The sequence below is a fragment of the Amblyomma mixtum genome, chromosome 1 (genome assembly GCF_055824585.1).
Source record: "Amblyomma mixtum isolate Tamu chromosome 1, ASM5582458v1, whole genome shotgun sequence".
Taxonomy (NCBI): Eukaryota; Metazoa; Arthropoda; class Arachnida; order Ixodida; family Ixodidae; genus Amblyomma; species Amblyomma mixtum.
Genome location: NC_143012.1, coordinates 221,863,939 through 221,883,152, shown reverse-complemented (window position 1 = coordinate 221,883,152; position 19,214 = coordinate 221,863,939). Strand labels below are relative to the sequence as shown.

The window sequence follows — 19,214 nt, the reverse complement described above, 5'->3', positions numbered from 1 at the left end:
TTTTTTAAATTCACATCTGAACCGCTGGATCGTTTGCGGTAAAACTGGGCACAGGGCTTGCGTAGTGCGGTAACTTCTATCTCGTTGCCAATTTGATAACGGTACTTACCTGGTGCGGCCGCGCGTGATGCGAACACGTAGTTGTCCGTGCCGAGATCGAGGGACCAAACGCCATCAACGCCGTGTTTCCGCCGAAGGGCGGCGGCGTCATCTGCTCTCCATGCGGGTAAATTCAACTACGCGAAAGGCGCTGAGGCGAGCGGTGCAAGGGTCCTTTGATAACGCCACTGCTGTTCTCCGGCGTAAATTCTTCGCAATTGGTTGCTTTCGGTTCCGCGATCTCGGCTCATGCGCGACCAAACCGGGTAAGCACTGTTGTCAAACTTACTACGAGAGGGAAGTAACCGCTATATGCAAGCTCTGTGCGCTGTTTCACAGCAAACGAGCCAGCTTTTGAGGCGGGAATGGGGTGGTGATTTTCGATAAATATAATACTAAATAAGCGTGTGTCTTGATTTGAAACTTCGCGGCATACTTCGTAGCTCTGGGCGAGGAAAGTAAATTATTTAGATTTGCCGCCACAATGCCAATCACTAGTTTTGTCAAAATGCCAAGAGATGGTGCCACCTGCGTAATCATTCAATACAAACTCTAATATTGTTTTTTATATCGCAATGGAGTACATTTTCGAAAATTGATAGCAGACGTTTTTGTTCATGAATAAACATATTATAGTCAAAAGAGCTACTACTGAGGCTAGTTGGAAATACAGGGTCTTGAATATTTGAGGGCCGGGTTTTAGAAAATTCCTATGTAAAATCTACTACCCCATTCGAGCTGAAATAATGTTCACAAAGTAGCAAAATGTGGTCTACGTTATCTGATAAGTGATTCAACATCGGTACTTGCCTAGATTTTCCGGAATGGACAGAAAACTGCTCTCGGCGGCGTGCAAATTTTTCGCAGAAGCGAGTCGAGAAGTTGCGTTGACATGGTGCGCCATCTGTCGAGTGGCGAGGCAACCCGGCAAGGCCGTTGGCGCGCTTGCTCCATGGCCGTCTTCATCGGGATCTCCTCTCAGATGCGCTCGTTTCGCCGATACATTTACTATTGCAGTGCTTGAAATAGGACATGGATGATCCCAAACCATCGACATCTTACGCCGTGGCCGAAGAAGATCTGGGAAATAAGTCCAAGAGATCAGACATACTCGGATACTTCAGAGAACGCCGGGCGGCCGAAACCGTAGAGAAACGAAAGAAGAGACAGCAGAACGACCGAGAACGCAAGCGAACTCGCATTGAGAAAGAAAGCGAAGAAGAACGCGCCGCTCGTCTCGAGAAAAGGCGCGAGGAACACAGAAGGAAGAAGGGTCGGAATGCTGCGTCCACTGCGATATCGGCTTTTGCTTCTACCGAGTCCGAAATTTTGTTTTGCAAGAAGATGTGGAAAGGCAGGGGCAAAACATGCGCTGTTGTGGTCTGTAAGAACTGTGATAGAGACCTAAAGGTATGGGATGAGACCGTCTGTCAGCTTCATCACCCCGAACTTCACAAGGATTGCCCATGTCTGCGTCCATTCGCTATGCACTGCTTCCCGAAAGGCGAGCACAACAAGCTCATCCGCAAGGGCTGGATAGCCAACTTACAGAGAAAAAGTTTCGATCCTGGAACCTCTGCCAGGGTAAGTTTACTACATCACCATAGGATGGTTTAACAGAACTTGCAAACGGGCTAGATGTTTCATAGTTCGAGGAAATTTAGTTTCGGTGTTTTCGTAGTTCCTTGAAAGCGCTTGTCCCGTGCCCATCTTATTTCAGTCTGTCTTGAAGAGCATGCATGCAGTAATGCCACTAAAACTGGAGGCTGTCTAGTTGGGAAATCCCACAGCTTGCTGCCACGAACGGTTTCGCGTTCTCACAGGAAGCTAGATCATGTCAGCGTGTTATGTGCATGCATTTGTACCATAAGAAGACCTGGGAGCAGGACGTGAAAATAAGCTGGCACATTCTATATGCCAGCGCCTGTATGCGCTCTAATTAATGCCCTATTTTTTTTATAGCACTTTTTACAATGGAGATCAATCATAAGCCATAACCAGAGCCAGTGGCCTGTTATGCATGTGTCCTTGCGTGTTTTCCAGTGTGATGGGCAAGTCATGGGGCAGATGGCGGGGCAGACTGATAATGACAATGAAAACTGGGTAGCATATGCCCCAAATGTGGTGCATGGCTCAACCTCCAGGCAGCACCGTTTGAGGAGCTAGAGGAGGCCAGGAAGGCGTAGGTGTTCAAATGTCGTCAGTGGGTACAGATCAACCTGTTCCAGGGAGAGATGGCTCCAGCCGTCCAGGAGAGCTTGTTCTAGCTGTTATTTGCAGCTACAGGACTAAGTTGCCAGATGGGGGACGACTCTTGAGACCAAGGAAAGGGAGTTGCAAGAGTTACGAACTGAGATGCAGCAGCTTGGAGCCCTGCAACTAAAGGGCCCTGGATGCCTAATTAGGTTAGCTCCAGCAGTTTGTGGACCAGTTGATGGTAGCTGGTCAGCAAGAAAAATGGGTGCCTGGAGAGGCAGCCCAAAGTCTGGGAGAATTTTAAGCATGAAATGCTTTTAGCTCCCGTTGTTGGCATTGTGTTGACGTCACGCCGAGACCGAGAGCCATCATCCGGGCACTGAAATCCGCTCATCCGGGCACTGAATTCCACTCATCCGGGCTCTGAATTCCACTCATCTGGGCTCTGAAACGAGAACATCCGGGCACCGTACGAGACTTAACGAGATTGTACGAGACTCTCTAAGCCCTCCTACGGGACCGGCATACAAGCACCGGTTGCTCTTCAAACGAGTCACAAAAAATAACTGCTGCCAGTGTCTTCTCAATGTTTATCAAGATATCAGTCGAGCTGTTCATTTGATAACACACGGAATTGTAATTTCCGATTTCTAATAACGCGTGGAAAAAGCACATACATGCCACAATACACTTCGTTGTCATACGTGATCTGTTAGGGGCTTTGAGAGAAGGCCGCTTAGAGAAAGAGGGCTAGAAGGGCTTTCGGCAGAAAACTTTCGCTCCCTCCCCAAGGATGGCGCTGCGGTCCCACACTCACGCATGTAAAAGACCGGCCGCTTGGCCTTCAAGCCCTTTCCCCCTCTGGCAGGCAGATGTATACACGCTCGCGGAGTATTCGAACGCGCTGCATATACATTCTTGTCAGGCCTGCGTCTCGTCGTATCCGCGTACGCTTCTGCATCGTCCTGCATTTCAATGCCGCCACCGTCACAACTGCTTAAGCCGAGCAATGGAGCCTGTGTTAGGCCCGTAAACATTTCATGCTTACTCTACTCTCGGTTACGGGAGAGGCGCAATTTTTTTGTTGACTTGAGTTTGCATCATCATCAGTAGGAGGCTCTCGACATGAGTTCACAGAAGTGTTCGCAGCCGAAGGCTAGATCATATTATAAAGCTGCTTTGGAAGGATCACCGGACCAGGCAGGAGACCCAGCTCAACGAGACGAGCAACCTGTAGCTGTGGAAGACGACACAGTTGTGACCACTCCTTTGTATATGCAATCAAACAACAGCAGCAGCTTTCCAGCTTCTGAGACTTCTCAGCATCAGCCAATTCAGTGGGCAACTACAGCAGAGTCTTGTGTACCTTCAAACAACGATAAGTGGCAAGGCCCAGTAGGATGCAAGAGGTGGGGGCAGCTTGCGTCAGACCCAATGGAGCCTCACCAGAGCCAACACAAAGCCTGAAATGAGGGAAGCGGGACTACAAAACCTCCGCTGAAGACACAGTGCTGAGTACAGCTAGAAGTAATATGAGAGGGAACACTTGGCTTCTGTGCTTTGCAAAATGCTGCCATCAACAGATGACGAGAATCGGTGGTAAAGGTTCATGCAAAGTAAGCATAGCCGGCTGCTTCTTGCCAAGCATGTCCCCTGGTGCCACCTATTCTCATCGTCTGCTGGTGGCGGTGTTTTGTAATTCGCGGAGGCCAAGCGCTCCGGTGTTCCCTCTCATATTTCTTTTACCTGTACCTGTGGTTGGCGAGAGTGCACTTGCTGTAGCTCGCAAGGATAGTCACCTGATGTTCCAGACCAAACTGCATGCCACATTACGGGATGCGGTGGACTGAGCGGAGACTGTATTTGATGCTCACAAGGATGATGAACGCCTCATCATACTACATACTGGTCTGGTACATACTACATACTGGTACTACAACATGAAGAGAAACTCTGATCCCCAGGCCGAAGTAGAATGTTTGCAAGGGAGGATCAGCCCATGAACCTGTAGTTTTTTCTCGAAGCAATGTGGTTGTATGTGCTGTTCCAGAGGCTGCTGAAAACTTAGAAAACGCCAATGACAGAGGCCATGCATGGAACATGGTGCTACAAACAGTGTGCCAGCAACTTGGACCACAGGTGGAATTCCTCTGGATTGTAAGGCAGATAAAAGCTGGCCTGAAAGGTGTCCATTATTCAGAACAGATAGCACAGCATATGGGGAAAAAACTGGGTGGATGTGCATGCTTTTTTTTTTTATGCGAAGCATATTACTAGAGCTACACTACAGCCTGTCGAGCGTGGCGGTGGAGCTACCATTGACCACGTGACACCACGTGACAACGTGACGTCACAGCAGAGGAGAGATGGGCTGCCGGCTCGCGCGGTCGGCCGCGGCGGTGGAGGCTCCACATCAGAGGCGCTGCAGCTGACCACGTGACGCTACAGCAGCGGTATAAAGCTGAGCTTGCCTCGCTCTGCGGGCACTTACGAGGCGGCCAGGTGTTGGGATGCCGCCTAGAAGCAGGGCTGATTTGAACGAGAAGCGAAAGCTTCAGCGTGCCACAGAGACCGATGAAGAGCAGGATGAACGTCAGCCAAGGAAAGCCATGTATTACCAAGCCTAGCCATCAATATGCTTCGCATCTGACTAGGCTTAACCTTAGCTAAGCCTCAGCCATTTTTTTTTTAGGGTGGACCTGTCAGTCACATGGCAGGCCACGCCCACCCTGTCAAGTTCAAGAAAGGCAGGCACTTGGTGAGCAGAGCTTGATGGAGGCCTTGGGAAAGGTGTTCAGGCAGATGAACTCTCAGGGCAGGTGGAACCGTGTTCGACACCAATAGAAGCTGCACCTGGCAATTGGGCAACAACCGCCATTGCTGACAGGGACTATGCAAGCCAGCAGAGTACAGGCATGGGAAGGAGACAAGGCTAAGGAAGCTTCACAGGGCAAGGAGGCCGCAGAACAAGGTCACACTCGCCCTTCTTTATATGCAGTGAGGCAGGCGAGAGGTGAAGTGGCTGGTGCTCGCAAAACTCATGCATGATGATGAGGTGAACATCATGACACTGACAGAGACCCACCTTAGGGAAAGAGGCCTCACCAAAACAGTGAGGTCTGACATGGGAAACCTGTAACCGGCGCAGCAGAGAGAGCAAAGGAGACTGTATCGCAGTTGTGTGGGAAGAGTCGCAACAATGGACTCGAGTTAGACCAGAGTGTCAAGGGCACATGTGGTTAATGGAACGGCTTGTGAGTCTCTCAGTGGCCCTGGTAGTGGTGTACCTCCGACCGGGAACACATAGCAACCAGAACGAGCGAATTTCGATGGAGGCAAAATTCTAGAGGCTCGTGTACTGTGCGATGTCAGTTCAAGTTAAAGGACCCCAGGTGGTTGAACGCAGTGGGAGGTGCCGTTGAATGGACGAGAATGAAAAACAAACTGAATGCAAACAGCTACTTTGAGACCTCCTAGCAGAAAAAGAGGATGTTGCATCAAAATATACCCAGAAAAACAAATTGCTATTTTTTTTCTTTCTGAAATAATATTAATTTATGTAAAAATATTGAAAATATAATATCTTTTTATCCTCTACTGTAGGTGTAGGGCCCTTCAGAAAAAAAAGCCTTCCGGGGTGTCTCAGTGGTTATGGCGCTTGGCTGAAAAGAGTTTGGTTCGATCCCGGCCACGGCAATCGAATTTCAGTAGAGGTGAAATTCTAAATGCCCGGTACTGTGCGATGTCAGTCCACATTAAAAAACCCCCAGGTGGTCGAAATTTTCGGAGCCCTTCACTATGGCGTCCCTCATAACCTGAGTCACTTTGGGACGTTAAACCCCCATAAAACATAAACCAAACCCACAAGACATGCGCCTGCTTATGTAAGAATGCTGACGTGCTGCTGCAGCATCATGAGTTATTGATTGTTGGCGACTTCAATACCCACACTGAAGAAATGGATGGCAGGACCAACTCTAATGGACGCATGCTGATGGAACTCGTAGAAAGAAGAGGTTTCGGGGTGGGAAGTTGCACCCCAAAATTTCACTCAGCCTTCGCATAGGCGATTCGAGACTGAAGTTCCTGTACTTACTATGCCCTCATGACAGAGCATCTGTTTGAGACACTATCATCTATGATTACAGATGGAGATGGCACAGGCAACCTGGGCAGTGATCGTAGTCAAATCTGGCTGGTATATCACAAGGGATACCAGAAGACAAGGGGACAGCATCAAGAGAAACCGCCTAAGCCAACTGATCCAGAGCTACTTGCGATGGCACGGGGACGGAAGAACGGGCCTGTGTAATGGACACCGATGAAGAGCTGGTGGAGGAGGTGAAGGCTGTTTTGAGTCTCAGCGCAGCCCCTGGGCAACACCGTCACAGAGCGAAAGCAAGGTGGGCTAAGGAAGTGGTGGATGCAGTCATAATGAACAGGCCAGTCGGAGGCATCGCCAACTAAATAAAACAGATGACACTGATGCTGTAGTTCAAGTCTGTAAGAGAAAAGCAGCTGAACTAGTTCAGATGAATGTCCACTTTTGGAGATGAATTTTGGAGACAGATAAAAGCTGGCACACATAAGCCATTTCTAGGTGCGCGTCGTAAATCCCCTGATGATCAGCCAGAACAGGGTCCAGCATGTGTGTTGCTCCTGGAGGAATGGCTATGGTCATCTCAGGGAACTGAAGACATTATCCTGCCATATCGTAATGATCATAGGCAGGTCCTAGACAATGGGCGGTAGGTTGTAAGGGCGGAACTGCGATGCTGGCCAACATATCACGAGCTGGGACAAGCGGCCACTCAGGTGGCCACTGAAATTGTACCAGGGTGTAGTGACATCCCTATGGCCTTAATCAAGAACTTGGGTCCATAGGCAGGCACAAAGGTAGGGGAGTGTACTAGCAAGGTCATAGTGGAGGCCGCAGTCCCACAGGAGTGGACACAGAATAGGGTGACACCGCTGTACAAGGGAGTGGGTGATGGGAGGGAAGGGGTGGGCTAAAATGAAATACAAACAGCAAAACATTAGTGAAAAAAGACTTTTTTTCAATTGAAAAGACTGATAAAGTAAAGGTATCGACTGAAACATAAGCATCATGAGGTGCAGTGCGCTGCTGCTGCGCTGGCAGGCGACACTTGGAAAGCTAATTGATAAAAGTGCCATCAGACTGCACTCTAGACGCTACCTTTTCTCTTTCTTTTTGCGTGCACTGCATGTGTGTGTGTATTCTGTGTACAACTTCTTCTTTGTCACATTTCCTCCTGGGATCAGGAAAAAAAAATACAGGAAAGAGATCCGACATTTTTAAGGCGGAAGCCTTTAATGCCTCATCGTTGTAAGCAGAAGTTGTCGACAGAAATGTCACGCTTTTCAATTGGTCTATACGGTCGTGACGTCACAGTGCGCGAATTTCAAACGGGGCCAGTTGTACGTTGGCTACTAACCATGCAACCAATTAAAGGGATCGTATAGTGATGCTCCAAGTTAGTGGGACTTACTTAACCAATTAGCCTAATTAACCTTTCAAGTCAGACCAGATAAATAAATAAAACCTAGTAGGAAATTAGCCGAGCTCGGGAATCGAACCCCGGTCTCCGGTGTGCGAGACGAGCACGCTACCGCTCCGCCATGCCAGCTCGATGGTTTGGAATGAACAAAGGCGCGTCTAGTGAATACGGTGTCTTCGTTCACTTCCATCTTCCTCCCTTCCTGTTACGGCGAGGTTTAGGTGTCCACCGAGATATGAGAGACAGATACATTTCCTTTCCTCAAAAACCAATTTACCCATGAGCAAGGCGTAGAACCTTTCCCCAAAAAGCGTTGCATTCAAAGGGCAACGCATCGCGCCGAACGGGTGGTGGCGTTCTGTGGACTGCCTGGCAGCGCTACAACACGCTGTCGCGTTCCACTCCTAAAGGCGGACCTTAAGCGTCATTAATTGGCAGTTAATTAATGCACCAGCAGAATGTGAAGTGAACAGTCGCGTAGCAGAATGCAGCACTCAGGCTTTCGTCTTTCACCACTTTAGCCGCTAAAGTTCCTCGTAATTTGTTTTTCTTTAGCTTTGCCAAGAGATTGTTTTTTGGTGCGTGTTTCTGTGTGGTCCCGGAGATGAAGTCTCAAGTCAGTGCTTCAGGGATGCTGGCAACTGTAGATTGAAAATGGGTTTTGATGGCCGGACAGCACAGTAGCTGTCTCACTTCTTAGTGGACACGGCAACCACTCTGTGAGAAAAGGGATTACAGAGGCAGTGAAAGAAGAAAGAGGTGCTTAGTGGACGGCTCTGGAATACACAGCTATCTGGAGAGGGCACCGTGTCAGTCCCTTCCAGTCTCTCCTCTATTCTTTTGCGGGGGGGGGGGGGGGGGGGGGGGGATGTGAGTGGCCTTAAAAGAAAAAGATTTAAAGGGGTGGCTGAGCACAATCTCTGCCAGTGTTATTTATTATTTTGTTGGTCTCTCCATTGTATGAGTTAAGAGTTAAAAGGAAGTTGACTGTTTTTAATCTCCGATGTGTCTGGCTCAACTGCCAGTGTTATTTATTATTTTTTTTGGTCTCTCCATTGTATGAGTTGAGAGTTAAAAGGAAGTTGACCGTTTTTAATCTCCGATGTGTCTTGACCGTTTTTAATCTGATGTGTCTGGCTCAAGACTAGCTGGATCGAACATTTGTGCGTGAGGGTGATTCAATATTTGTCTGTGTCTTGCTTTTCTTACCCTCGGTACAGACTGTTTCAGGGACACTTTAAGAAACAAATTAAGGAAAAGTGCCCATGATCACTTCAGTGCTTATTAATGACCATGGGTCGAAAAAAGAATGAGAAAGTGCACTTTTAGCTTCCATTTATTTCACTTTTTGGCGTGAAAAAAAGTAGTGACAAATTTGCAAATATCAGTAACCATTCGCACACTTTATTTTTTTTTTTTTCAACAGGTATGCTCCATTCATTTTGTCGATGGTGGTCCCACGCCAGAAAATCCATACCCTACACTTCATCTTGGAACGTCTGTAAGGCACTTTGATTACAGCTCTTTGTGGAAGTGTTGTCCTGAGCACATGCACTCAATATTTTCTCTTTTCTTTGTCACAAACATTACAGACTGTCCCTTTCAAGAGCAGGTCAGAACGGAAGGCACGTATGTTCACTTCGTCTAGGGTCAAGGCGACCCCGGTCAGAGTGTCGGAAGCAAGTCGTACCGATTCCGTTGTGATGTACCAAAAGCCAGATGATGCGATAGCAACCTGTCAAGGATCGCCTCGGTATGATGCTAAACAAGCCTATTACTGGTGCTTGTCTTCGTGTGTTGCCTGTACTCTTTTTGTGTGCACAAGAGATTTCTTGTGTGTCCATGACTTGTGTGTAGTATTTTGAAACAGGACTAACAGCAGCTTAGCCATCTGGCGTTCGACCACCACTATTATGATAAATTGCATGCAGACGCATGTGTTCTTCCCTATAGGGACTGACATTTGACCAAAACATGCTATGAGATTACGGTGGGTATTAAAAGATCTTGGCTCATATTGATAGAAACGGGCATGGTTCGTATGAAACGAGGATTTGTATTTTAATTTATCATTGACGATCGTGTCAAACAAGCTGTCGTGCCTCTCTGCATTAAAACTTCGACGTTATTGGTGCATCCCACCGCGCTGCCATTTTGATAAATTTTTTATTACATGTTGCTTAATACAAAGCGTTCTTTAATTTCACAAATATTCACTGTATCTTTGTTAAGCTTGCGCTCTCTTAAATGCGTCCTGTGACGTGAAAATGTGCAAAATGACAGGCAATGCTCCGTTCATATTGCCAAGTGAAATGCTTTGTACTGTCATTGCTGGAGAGTGCCACATTTCTTTGCATCATTTAGTTAATTAAAATTTTCATCGAGAAGATGTAAATTTTTTGTCAAAATAATACAGCCCAAGGGACTTGCTTTCAAGCTGTGTAGCAAGGCTCTTAAGCATATTTGACAGTCCTAAGCTTGGGAGCATTGAGGACCTAAGTTTGTGCTGCCTTCGTGAGTTGGGGCCCAAGAACATGCTAGAGGGGCCGCGGTACACGGCTCAGAAGCAGACCCCTTGGACTGTATAGTTTTGACAAAGACTGTACATGAGTGTGTTCCAGCGGATTCGCATGTGCAAACACAAGTGCTCACTAAGCTAGACTAAAGCTGTCTAATTACTGTCTCATAGGTCGGTTCATATTCATTCTTGATTCATCATTTTGCCAGTGTGCAGTTGCTATTGCACTCACTTATGATGGTTTCCAGCTCATCAGGATGCATAAAAGTGAGCACATCCATAAGTAGAAAAATTCTTCATAACAATCTTCTACATTGCTTTTACAAGACCATTGTGGAGTCGGGCACATTCGACACTGTATTTTTCGTTGGACCAGTAAAGAATGGGTCCTTGTAGTTCAGTTGCCCCGAGCACATGCACTCGATATTTCCTCTTTTTTTTGTAACAAAACATTACAGACTCTCCCTTTCAAGAGCAGGTCTGAACTGAAGGCATGTGTGGTCATTTTGCTTAGGTTCAAGACGAAGCCGGATACAGTGTCGCAAGCAGGTCGCACTGATTCCAATGCAACGCACCAACGGCCAGCTCATCCTGTTGCAACCTATCAGAGATCTCGGTATGATGCTGAGCAAACCTATTACTGGTGCTCGTATTCAAGTGTCCCCTGTACTTTTTTAGTGTGCTCAAGAGATTTCTTGTGTGCCCATAAATTGTGTGCATCTTGAAAGATGACTGGCAGCAACTTCAGCCGTCAGGTGTGCAACCGCCACTATTATGATAAATTGCATGCAGATGCATGTGGTCTTCCTTAAAGGGACCGACATTTGACCAAAGCATGTTATCATATTACAGTGGGTATAAAAAGATCTTGGCTCATATTTAATAGAATCAGGCGTGGTTCGTATGAAATGAGGATTTGTAATTTCAATTTGTCATTGACGATTGCATAAAACAAGCTGCCAGTTTGCAAAATGTCGAAGGTCTGCTCTGCTTTTAATAGCTGTGGTGTAAATTTTAAAAAATATATCTCGCAGAGCTTTGATGCTGACTTGACACATTTCATTAACCTTAAAAATGGTGAGAAATAAGTGCTGTAATCATACCACAGTGACATTGCAATATAAGTCGCAATTACCGAATTCTTAGTGCTGTTTGCTGTGCAGGAGAAATGAAAAGGGGACTCTTGCGAGGTGCCTGACCTACTGGTGCCAGGTTGTGAAGGTGGAAAAGGCGGTCCAGGTCGAGACTGCCGAAAACAGGACCGACGCATGTTGCACAGCCTCATTGTATCCTCACTTGGTTGATGCAGGATGCCAAACATTAGTTTCAGTGCCCTCGACGTTGAAACTGCACACATTCAAATGCGAAACTTTCAAATGACGTATTTGGTGAGTAATAGGTACAGGCGCTCATGAAGGCCTTTAGAATGCTGAAACCACGATAAAGATGAATTTTCTCGCTGCATCGCGGCACAGCCAAGCATTGAGAGACGCAAGGACAAGCCACGAAGGGCAAAGCTCAGTCTTCAGTTTATGGCTGCATGCTTAGATTGCCAAGCAGTTAAGCTTTTCTAAAATCTTTGTGTTCTGAAAACTATTGTCCTCATGTGTGGATGCACTGTCAAAAGTAGAGGGCCCAGGAGGTCTTGCTGAGGGCCATGCACTGTGGCTTGTTGTGCATTGCCTGGTCTCTATATTTTTTGAAGAAGGGATTTACATCCTTGCCTCTCTGAAACAATGCTGCAGGTCTTTCACAGAACAGCTTTAGAAGCAAACCCCTCAGGCTCTGTAAACTTTTTTTTTTCGTGAAAAGACTTCGCGCCAAAACAGGCAAGACGCAGTAACAGAGAACGGTTAAGCACAACTCGCAACTGTTTATTCACAGCGGATATGAGTGAATATAAGTCAAAGAATCAAGAGGGAAAGGAGGAACCATACATGCGGGCGTGGGTTATACAAATCAGAAGAGGGAAGGTAACCACACACGTGTCTTCCCGCATACTGTCTAAAAATGCACTTTCATTCTAATAAAATGATGGGGTGCTTATACACTCACTACCATTTCCTTTGATATGAAATGCCTTGACCAGTTCACGGGCTATCTTGTCCTTACTTCTGTTTAATATCTTAGTTTGCTTGAGCCTCACTTTACACATGATCTTGCCTTTTTCATCCCAGGCTTTATAATGATGTGGTAAATGATATCTCGTGTCATTCCTTAAATCGCGATTATGGTCTGCTAGGCGATCATTAATACAGCAGCCAGTTTGGCCGACGTACATTTTCCCGCGCGTAAGAGGTATGTGATTCACTATGCCCACAGCACACTTAATGGAACTGCATGCTTCTTTATACATTGGTTTCTTTGTCTGGTTGAGGTCAGTTTTATGGCACAAGGAAGCAAGTGTTTTGGGGGCAGAAAAAACCATAGGTACTTGGTACTTCACTGCAACATGCTTTAAATTGTGTGCTACCTTATGTTTATAAGGGATCCAACTGGTCTACTTTTCTGTTTGGTAGCACCATTTTAAGTGCTTTTTCTATTCCTTTCTTTTTTCAGCTTTTTCGGTGAGGCTTCTGCAACGGTGCTTATGATCGAAGTCGGAAAGCCAGCTTGTTCCAACTTCCAAACCTGTATCTGAAACCTTTGCTCCGCTTTATGGCAGCATGATTTTTTCAGTGACGCTTCCAGGCATGTTTGAGTGATCGCATAACAGTTTTCGAATGGACGGAATCATAGGGCAATAATTCCTTTTGTACGCGAGGGCATTACATCCAACAAACACTTTCATCATTACGGGTTATGTTAACATCTAAAAGCTTCAACCTGTTGCATTCAGCAACTCATGGGTTAAGTCCAAACAGTCCCCATATAGTTTAAAACTAGAAACTTCTTCCACTGTTTGTGGGTAAGACGAGGGTACTTGTTTCTTTAAAATAATTAAAAAAATCGCCAACATATTTAAACGTCTTCAGCACTTTGGCTTGTCAAAAGCTTCAGTCCAAGCTCTGCCCCGTTCCACAAGAAAGATATTACATAGCGCAGGGGGCAAACTGAAAAGTAGACCAGTCGTCATCCCTTATACCCGTAAGGTAGGATACAATTTAAAGCATGTTGCAGCGAAATACAGAGTACCTATGGTTTTTTCTGCCCCCAAAAAACTTGTTCCCTTGTGCTGTTAAACTGACCCCAACATGGCAAAAAAAAGAAACAATGTATAAAGAAGCATGCAGTTCCATTAGGTGTGCTGTGGGCATAGTGAATCAGATACCTCTTATGTGCGGGAAAATGTACATCGGCCAAACTGGCGGCTGTATTAATGATAACTATCGCGATTTAAGAAATGGCATGGGTCAAGATCATGTGTAAAGCGAGGCTGAAGGAAACTGCGAAAGAGTGTATAAGCACCCCATCACTTTAGTAGAATGAAAGTGCCTTTTTAGATGGTATGCGGGGGGGGGGGCACCTGTGTGTTCACCTTCCCTCTTCTGATTTCCACCCCCCCCCCCCCCCCCCCCCGCATGCATGTATGGTTCCTCCTCTCCCTCTTGATTATTTGACTTATACTCACCCACATCCGCTGTGAATTAACAGTTTCGAGTTGTGCTTACCCCTTCTCTGTTACTGTGTGCTGCTTGTTTTAGTGATAAGTCCTTTTACAAAAAAAATATATATATATATATATGTATAGCTGCCACGGTGGCTGAGTGCTTATGGCACTCTGCTACTGGCCTGAAAGACGCGGGTTCAATCCCGGTCGCAGCGGTCGAATTTTGATGGAGGCGAAATTCTAGAGGCCCGTGTGCTGTGCGATGTCAATGCACGTTAAAGAACCCCAGGTGGTCGAAATTTCCAGAGCCCTTCACTACGGTGTCCCTGAGCCCGCGTTGCTTTGGTACATTAAACCACCATAAACCAAACCAAAATATGCAATAACGAGCCCCCCCAGCTAGTATTGCTAAGGTCTTTAAACTTTTGACAAAGGCTACTCATATAATGTGTGTGTAGCGCCACAGGCAGGCTTGGGCACGGTACTTGCCCGTGTCACTTGTATGCTTATGCCACTGTGCTCAAGCTCGGGTGCTATCTGTCCTGCTTTTAATTTTCACTTTATTTGGTCCGCAAAGCACTGCTCAAGCACCTTAGATAAGTGTGGTGACAGCTGTGTGTATATTATTTTGTATACTGTGTAAATATCTTTAATTTCTTTTCCCATCCCTTGTCTTCCTACCTTGTCACCCTTCTGTGAACATGTCTATCCCTCCGATTTCCTGTATCTATAATCACAACTCCTGCTGGTTGCTGAGCTAGTGGCTATGTCTATATGTATGGTACTAAACAGTGAGGGCCCTTGTAGCCACTCTAAAAATGCCATTTGCAGTGGCCTTTGATGACCAAGCATACTTGACATTGGTAAGGCTGCAGCTGGGGCTCTTGGTTCATGATTTTTAGCTGTTGCTCCACAGTGCTGTTAGCAACAGTAAGCTGTCTCTCTCTGTACCTTTTTGTCTGGCCTTACCCTGGCGAAAATCTTTCCCAGCCCAAATGGTTTATGGAACAATTTCCAGTTGGTTCCAGTTGGAACCAGCTGGGTTCCTGTTGGTTCCAACTGGAACCAGCTGGAAATTGTTCTATAAACCAGTGGAGCTGGGAAAGATTTTCACCTGGTTACCAACTTTGCTTGTTGCTGCTTCGTGTTCTGCTGTGCCGAGGACACAATAGAAATAAAAGTTGAGGGATTACTTAAGCTCAATAGCATTAATGGGTCCCTTCAGCTTCCAACTGCGATTGTACATTGCGCGTTACTGACTTGTGTAGTGTTTATTGACAGGCCAGGTAACCTGCAGCAAGGGAACAATACAAACAGCACATACATTTCATACAATGCTGCAAAGGTCCTGCACCTACTGCTCCATGCTGCATTCTGATATTTATTTCAAAGCCGTAGCACTACCACGCAGGTGGTCACTTTGTACCAACAGGCAGTGGAGTTTTGAAGAAGTCGCGACATTTTGTGACACTGCCTTCTTGCTGACCTCGGCTTCAGTATAACTGACCTCCCACTTGTTGAGTTTTTATAAAGGTTGGTGTCAAGCCAGTCTGAGCTTGCAGGTACAAGTCTTCTAGTCAAGCTTTGCTTCATGTTGAGCGCTGGTATGCTGGCCAAAATACTTAACATTCTAATAGTCAAAGCCAGCCTTTGCAACATCCAGCCACTTCCCATCAAATCGGTGTTGAAACTGAGTCTGCCTTCAAGAAGGAAGCATGACTTGTGTATCGTTGTTTTCAAAAGTTTCCAATCTTTCAGCCATGCAGTGTGGCTCATTCTGCATCGCGACTGCTGTGAATAAAAAGGTATTTTTGGAAATAATGGTACCTTATTGCCACCTGCCGCAGTCCGAAGGGCAGGTTGCGATGACGTCACAAGGTGTGGGCAGTGCAAAGGATGCTTGTTTCTGAGCACTATCTAAGAAATTGTTCAGGTACCTTGAGCTTGCATCAGATTGCACAGTGGAATGCATACACTGTAAACCTAAAGCCAGTGCCTGATATGAGCAGACAAAGCACACTGTTCATGTCAGAGTGCTTGGTCATGTCTGTCTGGCAGTACCAGTGGTTTTATTGCAAGAAAAAACTTAACTGAATCGGTGAATTCCTGAAGGTGGAGTGGTTTTGCACAACAAACTGCCTATGCTTCCATACACTTGTATTAAAGTGATTGTATATATTGTATAGTATAGTTTGCGTATTGTATTGCTGTTTTCTTTTATGCTGTAATGAATAGTGATACTTTCTACCTAGTGTTTCCTATTTTTTTGTTGAGATCTCTACTTCCTGCTTCTGTGAAGAAATATTTTGTTGCCATTTCTGTGCTGTACTGCCAAGTTGTAAAGGGGACAGGACTTCTGTCCAGCTTGCAAAATTTTAGTTCCATCTCCTCTGTTTTTGAGAAAATGAAAGGTTGATTTCTTCATTGATTGATTGAAATAAAATATTGCTTATTTTTTTGCATATTCACACTCTTTTTGCCTAGTTATTCATTTCACCTCGAGTAAATAAAACTGCTTATATCAAACTAGCGTATGAAGCTTCATGGCTTTATAGTTGCATGCAGGAAGTGTAGAATCTTAACATATTGTTTACAAAAATTAGGTAGTGCTCATAAAAAGAACTAAAAAAAGTTCCCTGCCTGAGGTTTTGTTACAGTGGTTGCACTAATTGGTCTGACATTAATAAAAGAAAAAAATATATATCACCTAATCCACATTGACAGTGGTAACATATTTTAGGGTGGGTGAAGAAAAATTTCCTTGCCTGCACCATGATGGTGGTTGTAGTGAAAATGAAGTGCCAACAATGGCAATACAGCAACAACGATAGAGCTATTGGTCTGAAGCAGTTACAAGAAAGAAAGGGTATATGACATGCTGGTTCTGCCGACAGAAATTATTATTCAGACAGGTTGAAAAGATACATGCATTTTCACACCTGAGCTTACGAGGCTTCCTATGGCTATTGCTTTTCCACAGCCCGAGCAGTCCTTTCCCCTTGCTTTCGAAACGCTTGAACCTTGACTAATTGTTTGCTGCAAGGGGTTTGAGATCAGTTATAAGTTTTTTATATCAGCGTCTTTTGACACGATTTCTCTCGGCAAGGTTTTAAGTCCGCTTTTATGCACATTTTGCGGTAAGCAACATTTAAGTGCTGGCCAAAAATTGTGCAGTAGATGTGGCCTGGTAAAAATCAGCAATAGCTCGTGTTGTGCTTCTTATTCTCTGAGAAAGATGCATAAAATTTTATTTCACGCGTATTATGTAATGTTCTTCAAATGAGCATGAAATGTGCACACACCTTTAAACATGCTTCTAATACCCCGTCATGCAGATATAACCATGCAGTGTGCAAGTAACAAAGGGTACAGTTCAAATGGGCTTTCGGATACACTGAATGCAGTTTATAGCAATTGTCCTCTCAAGCCATCCAAAAGCCACAAATGGCTATTGTAGTGCACAAGCTGCGACTATGACGGTCATGACTGGACCTGGCTGATCACTAGACTGAGATCAAGGTAGTTGGGGAAGAATTAGCATAGAAACACTTATCAAGCATGGATGAAGTACAATATATGCGGGATCCTGAGTGCCTAGAGTTACCTAATTATTTTGCAGTTGGATGCACGTCTCGAGCAGTAATTCGTTCTTTGTGGACAATGCTTGCGACTGTTTTCACGAGTTCTGTCCTAAGTTCCTTCTATGTTCGCAGGGAAGACTCATGATTATTGTACCACGTTTTAGCTGGACCATTCAGGAAGAAAAAGACGTACCGTAGTTTTTCTTGGTCGTCCCATTCGTTGAATGTCGCCAGACGCTCAAACTGGTCCAACCATTTCTCAGCATCTTCCTGAGGTAGACCTCCAAATGCAGGAGGATCACGTGGCTGGTGAAGAACCAGCAGTGATGATGCAGCATTGCCCTCCATCTTCAGGAACGTTGCAGGTCCACGGGAGGGGAGTAATGCAGCGAAACTTTGTACTGTTTGTTCATTCTTCAAAGCTGCTGGCACGCAGCTTTATCGCTTTCTTTTCATGCAAGATGCGACCATATTTATCTCGATTTTGAATAGATTCCAGTAAATTCGACAGGTTGGTTTGGTGATGATCAAATATAGAACTAGCGTACTCTAGTTTAGGTCGGACAAGTGATATATAGGAAATTAGTTTGACGGAAGGGGGTGCTAAGGAAAAGTTAGGCCGTAAGTAGCCAAGGACGCGATTGGCTGAGTTAGCTATATTAGTAATATGACTGTGCCAGGATAGGTCACTGGAGATACCTAGGTACTTAATATTGTCAGTTTGAGTTATGGGACAGCCGTAAAGGAGTTGTGAGGTGAGTAGTTACGTCGGCGGTGAAAAGAGACTAAAAAGGTTTTATTGACATTTAGTTTCATGAGCCAGGTGTTGCACCACTCTTGCACTTTGAGGAGGTCGTTCTGTAGGACGGCAACATCTGATTGGTTATTTATGGAGCGGTATATCACAATCGTCGGCAAACAGTCGTATGTTAGATGTCAAGTTATTTGGCAGGTCATTAATATAAATTAGGAAAAGAAGCGGGCCTAAAACAGTACCGAGGAACACCTGGCCGGACATGGGAGAGAGCGGATGAATAGGAGTTGGCAACAACAAACTGGAGACGATTGGTTAGAAAACTGCTGATCCAGGTGAGCACGGGTCTAAATTAAGGCATGACAGTTTGAGTAGCAGGTGACGATGCGATACTTTGCCGAAGGCTTTCTCAAAATCTAAAAACAATGCGTCAGTGGGTGTATTAAGGTCAAGGTTGGTGTGAATATCATGAAGGAAAAGAGCAAGCTGTGATTCACAATAGTGGCCTTGACGGAAACCATGCTGATTGGGGTAGAAAAAGTTGACCTATGAAAGGAACGATGCAACCTGAGAATAAATAATATGCTCCATGATTTTTGAACAAACACTTGTGATAGATATTGGTCTGTAGTTGGTGGGGCATGAACGCGGTTATCTTTTTTGAAGACAAGAACCCTTCCCAATCCTCCAGTCAGCAGGCATGGTACCACTAGTTAGCGATTGCTGAAATATGAGTGACAAAACAAAACTACTGACTTGTTTAGTATTTTTAAGCACTTTGGCATTAATCCCATCTGCTCCCACGGCGGGTCGAAGGTTATGGGATACATTTGAGGGTGAGCATAATTCGGAGTGAAGGGAGGGATGAAACCGAAGCAACACAAGAGAAGAAATTAAATTATAAATTATTTATTAGCTATAGACAAATACCACCCGGTAATCAATTTATTCTAATGTATAACACATCGTTTAGCCCTAGTCTAGAGCAGTGGGAGGC

General features: G+C 45.4%; 1 protein-coding gene across 1 annotated transcript; it reads left to right on the top strand.

Moving 5' to 3' along the window:
* Positions 1-501: 501 nt before the first annotated feature.
* LOC149370989 (uncharacterized) lies at positions 502-13,473 on the top strand. Its single transcript, XM_089564201.1, has 5 exons — positions 502-1,683; positions 9,241-9,315; positions 9,407-9,567; positions 10,847-10,948; positions 11,496-13,473. The coding sequence occupies exons 1-5, from the start codon at positions 1,132-1,134 to the stop codon at positions 11,710-11,712; spliced, it is 1,107 nt and encodes a 368-aa protein (XP_089420327.1). The 5' UTR covers positions 502-1,131; the 3' UTR covers positions 11,713-13,473.
* Positions 13,474-19,214: the final 5,741 nt, after the last annotated feature.

Coding starts and splice junctions, on each gene's coding strand:
- LOC149370989 (XM_089564201.1), top strand. CDS start 1,132: ATGGATGATCCCAAACCATCGACATCTTACGCCGTGGCCGAAGAAGAT. Junction 9,568..10,846: donor ACCTGTCAAGGATCGCCTCG/GTATGATGCTAA, acceptor CATTTTGCTTAG/GTTCAAGACGAAGCCGGATA. Junction 10,949..11,495: donor GCAACCTATCAGAGATCTCG/GTATGATGCTGA, acceptor TTTGCTGTGCAG/GAGAAATGAAAAGGGGACTC.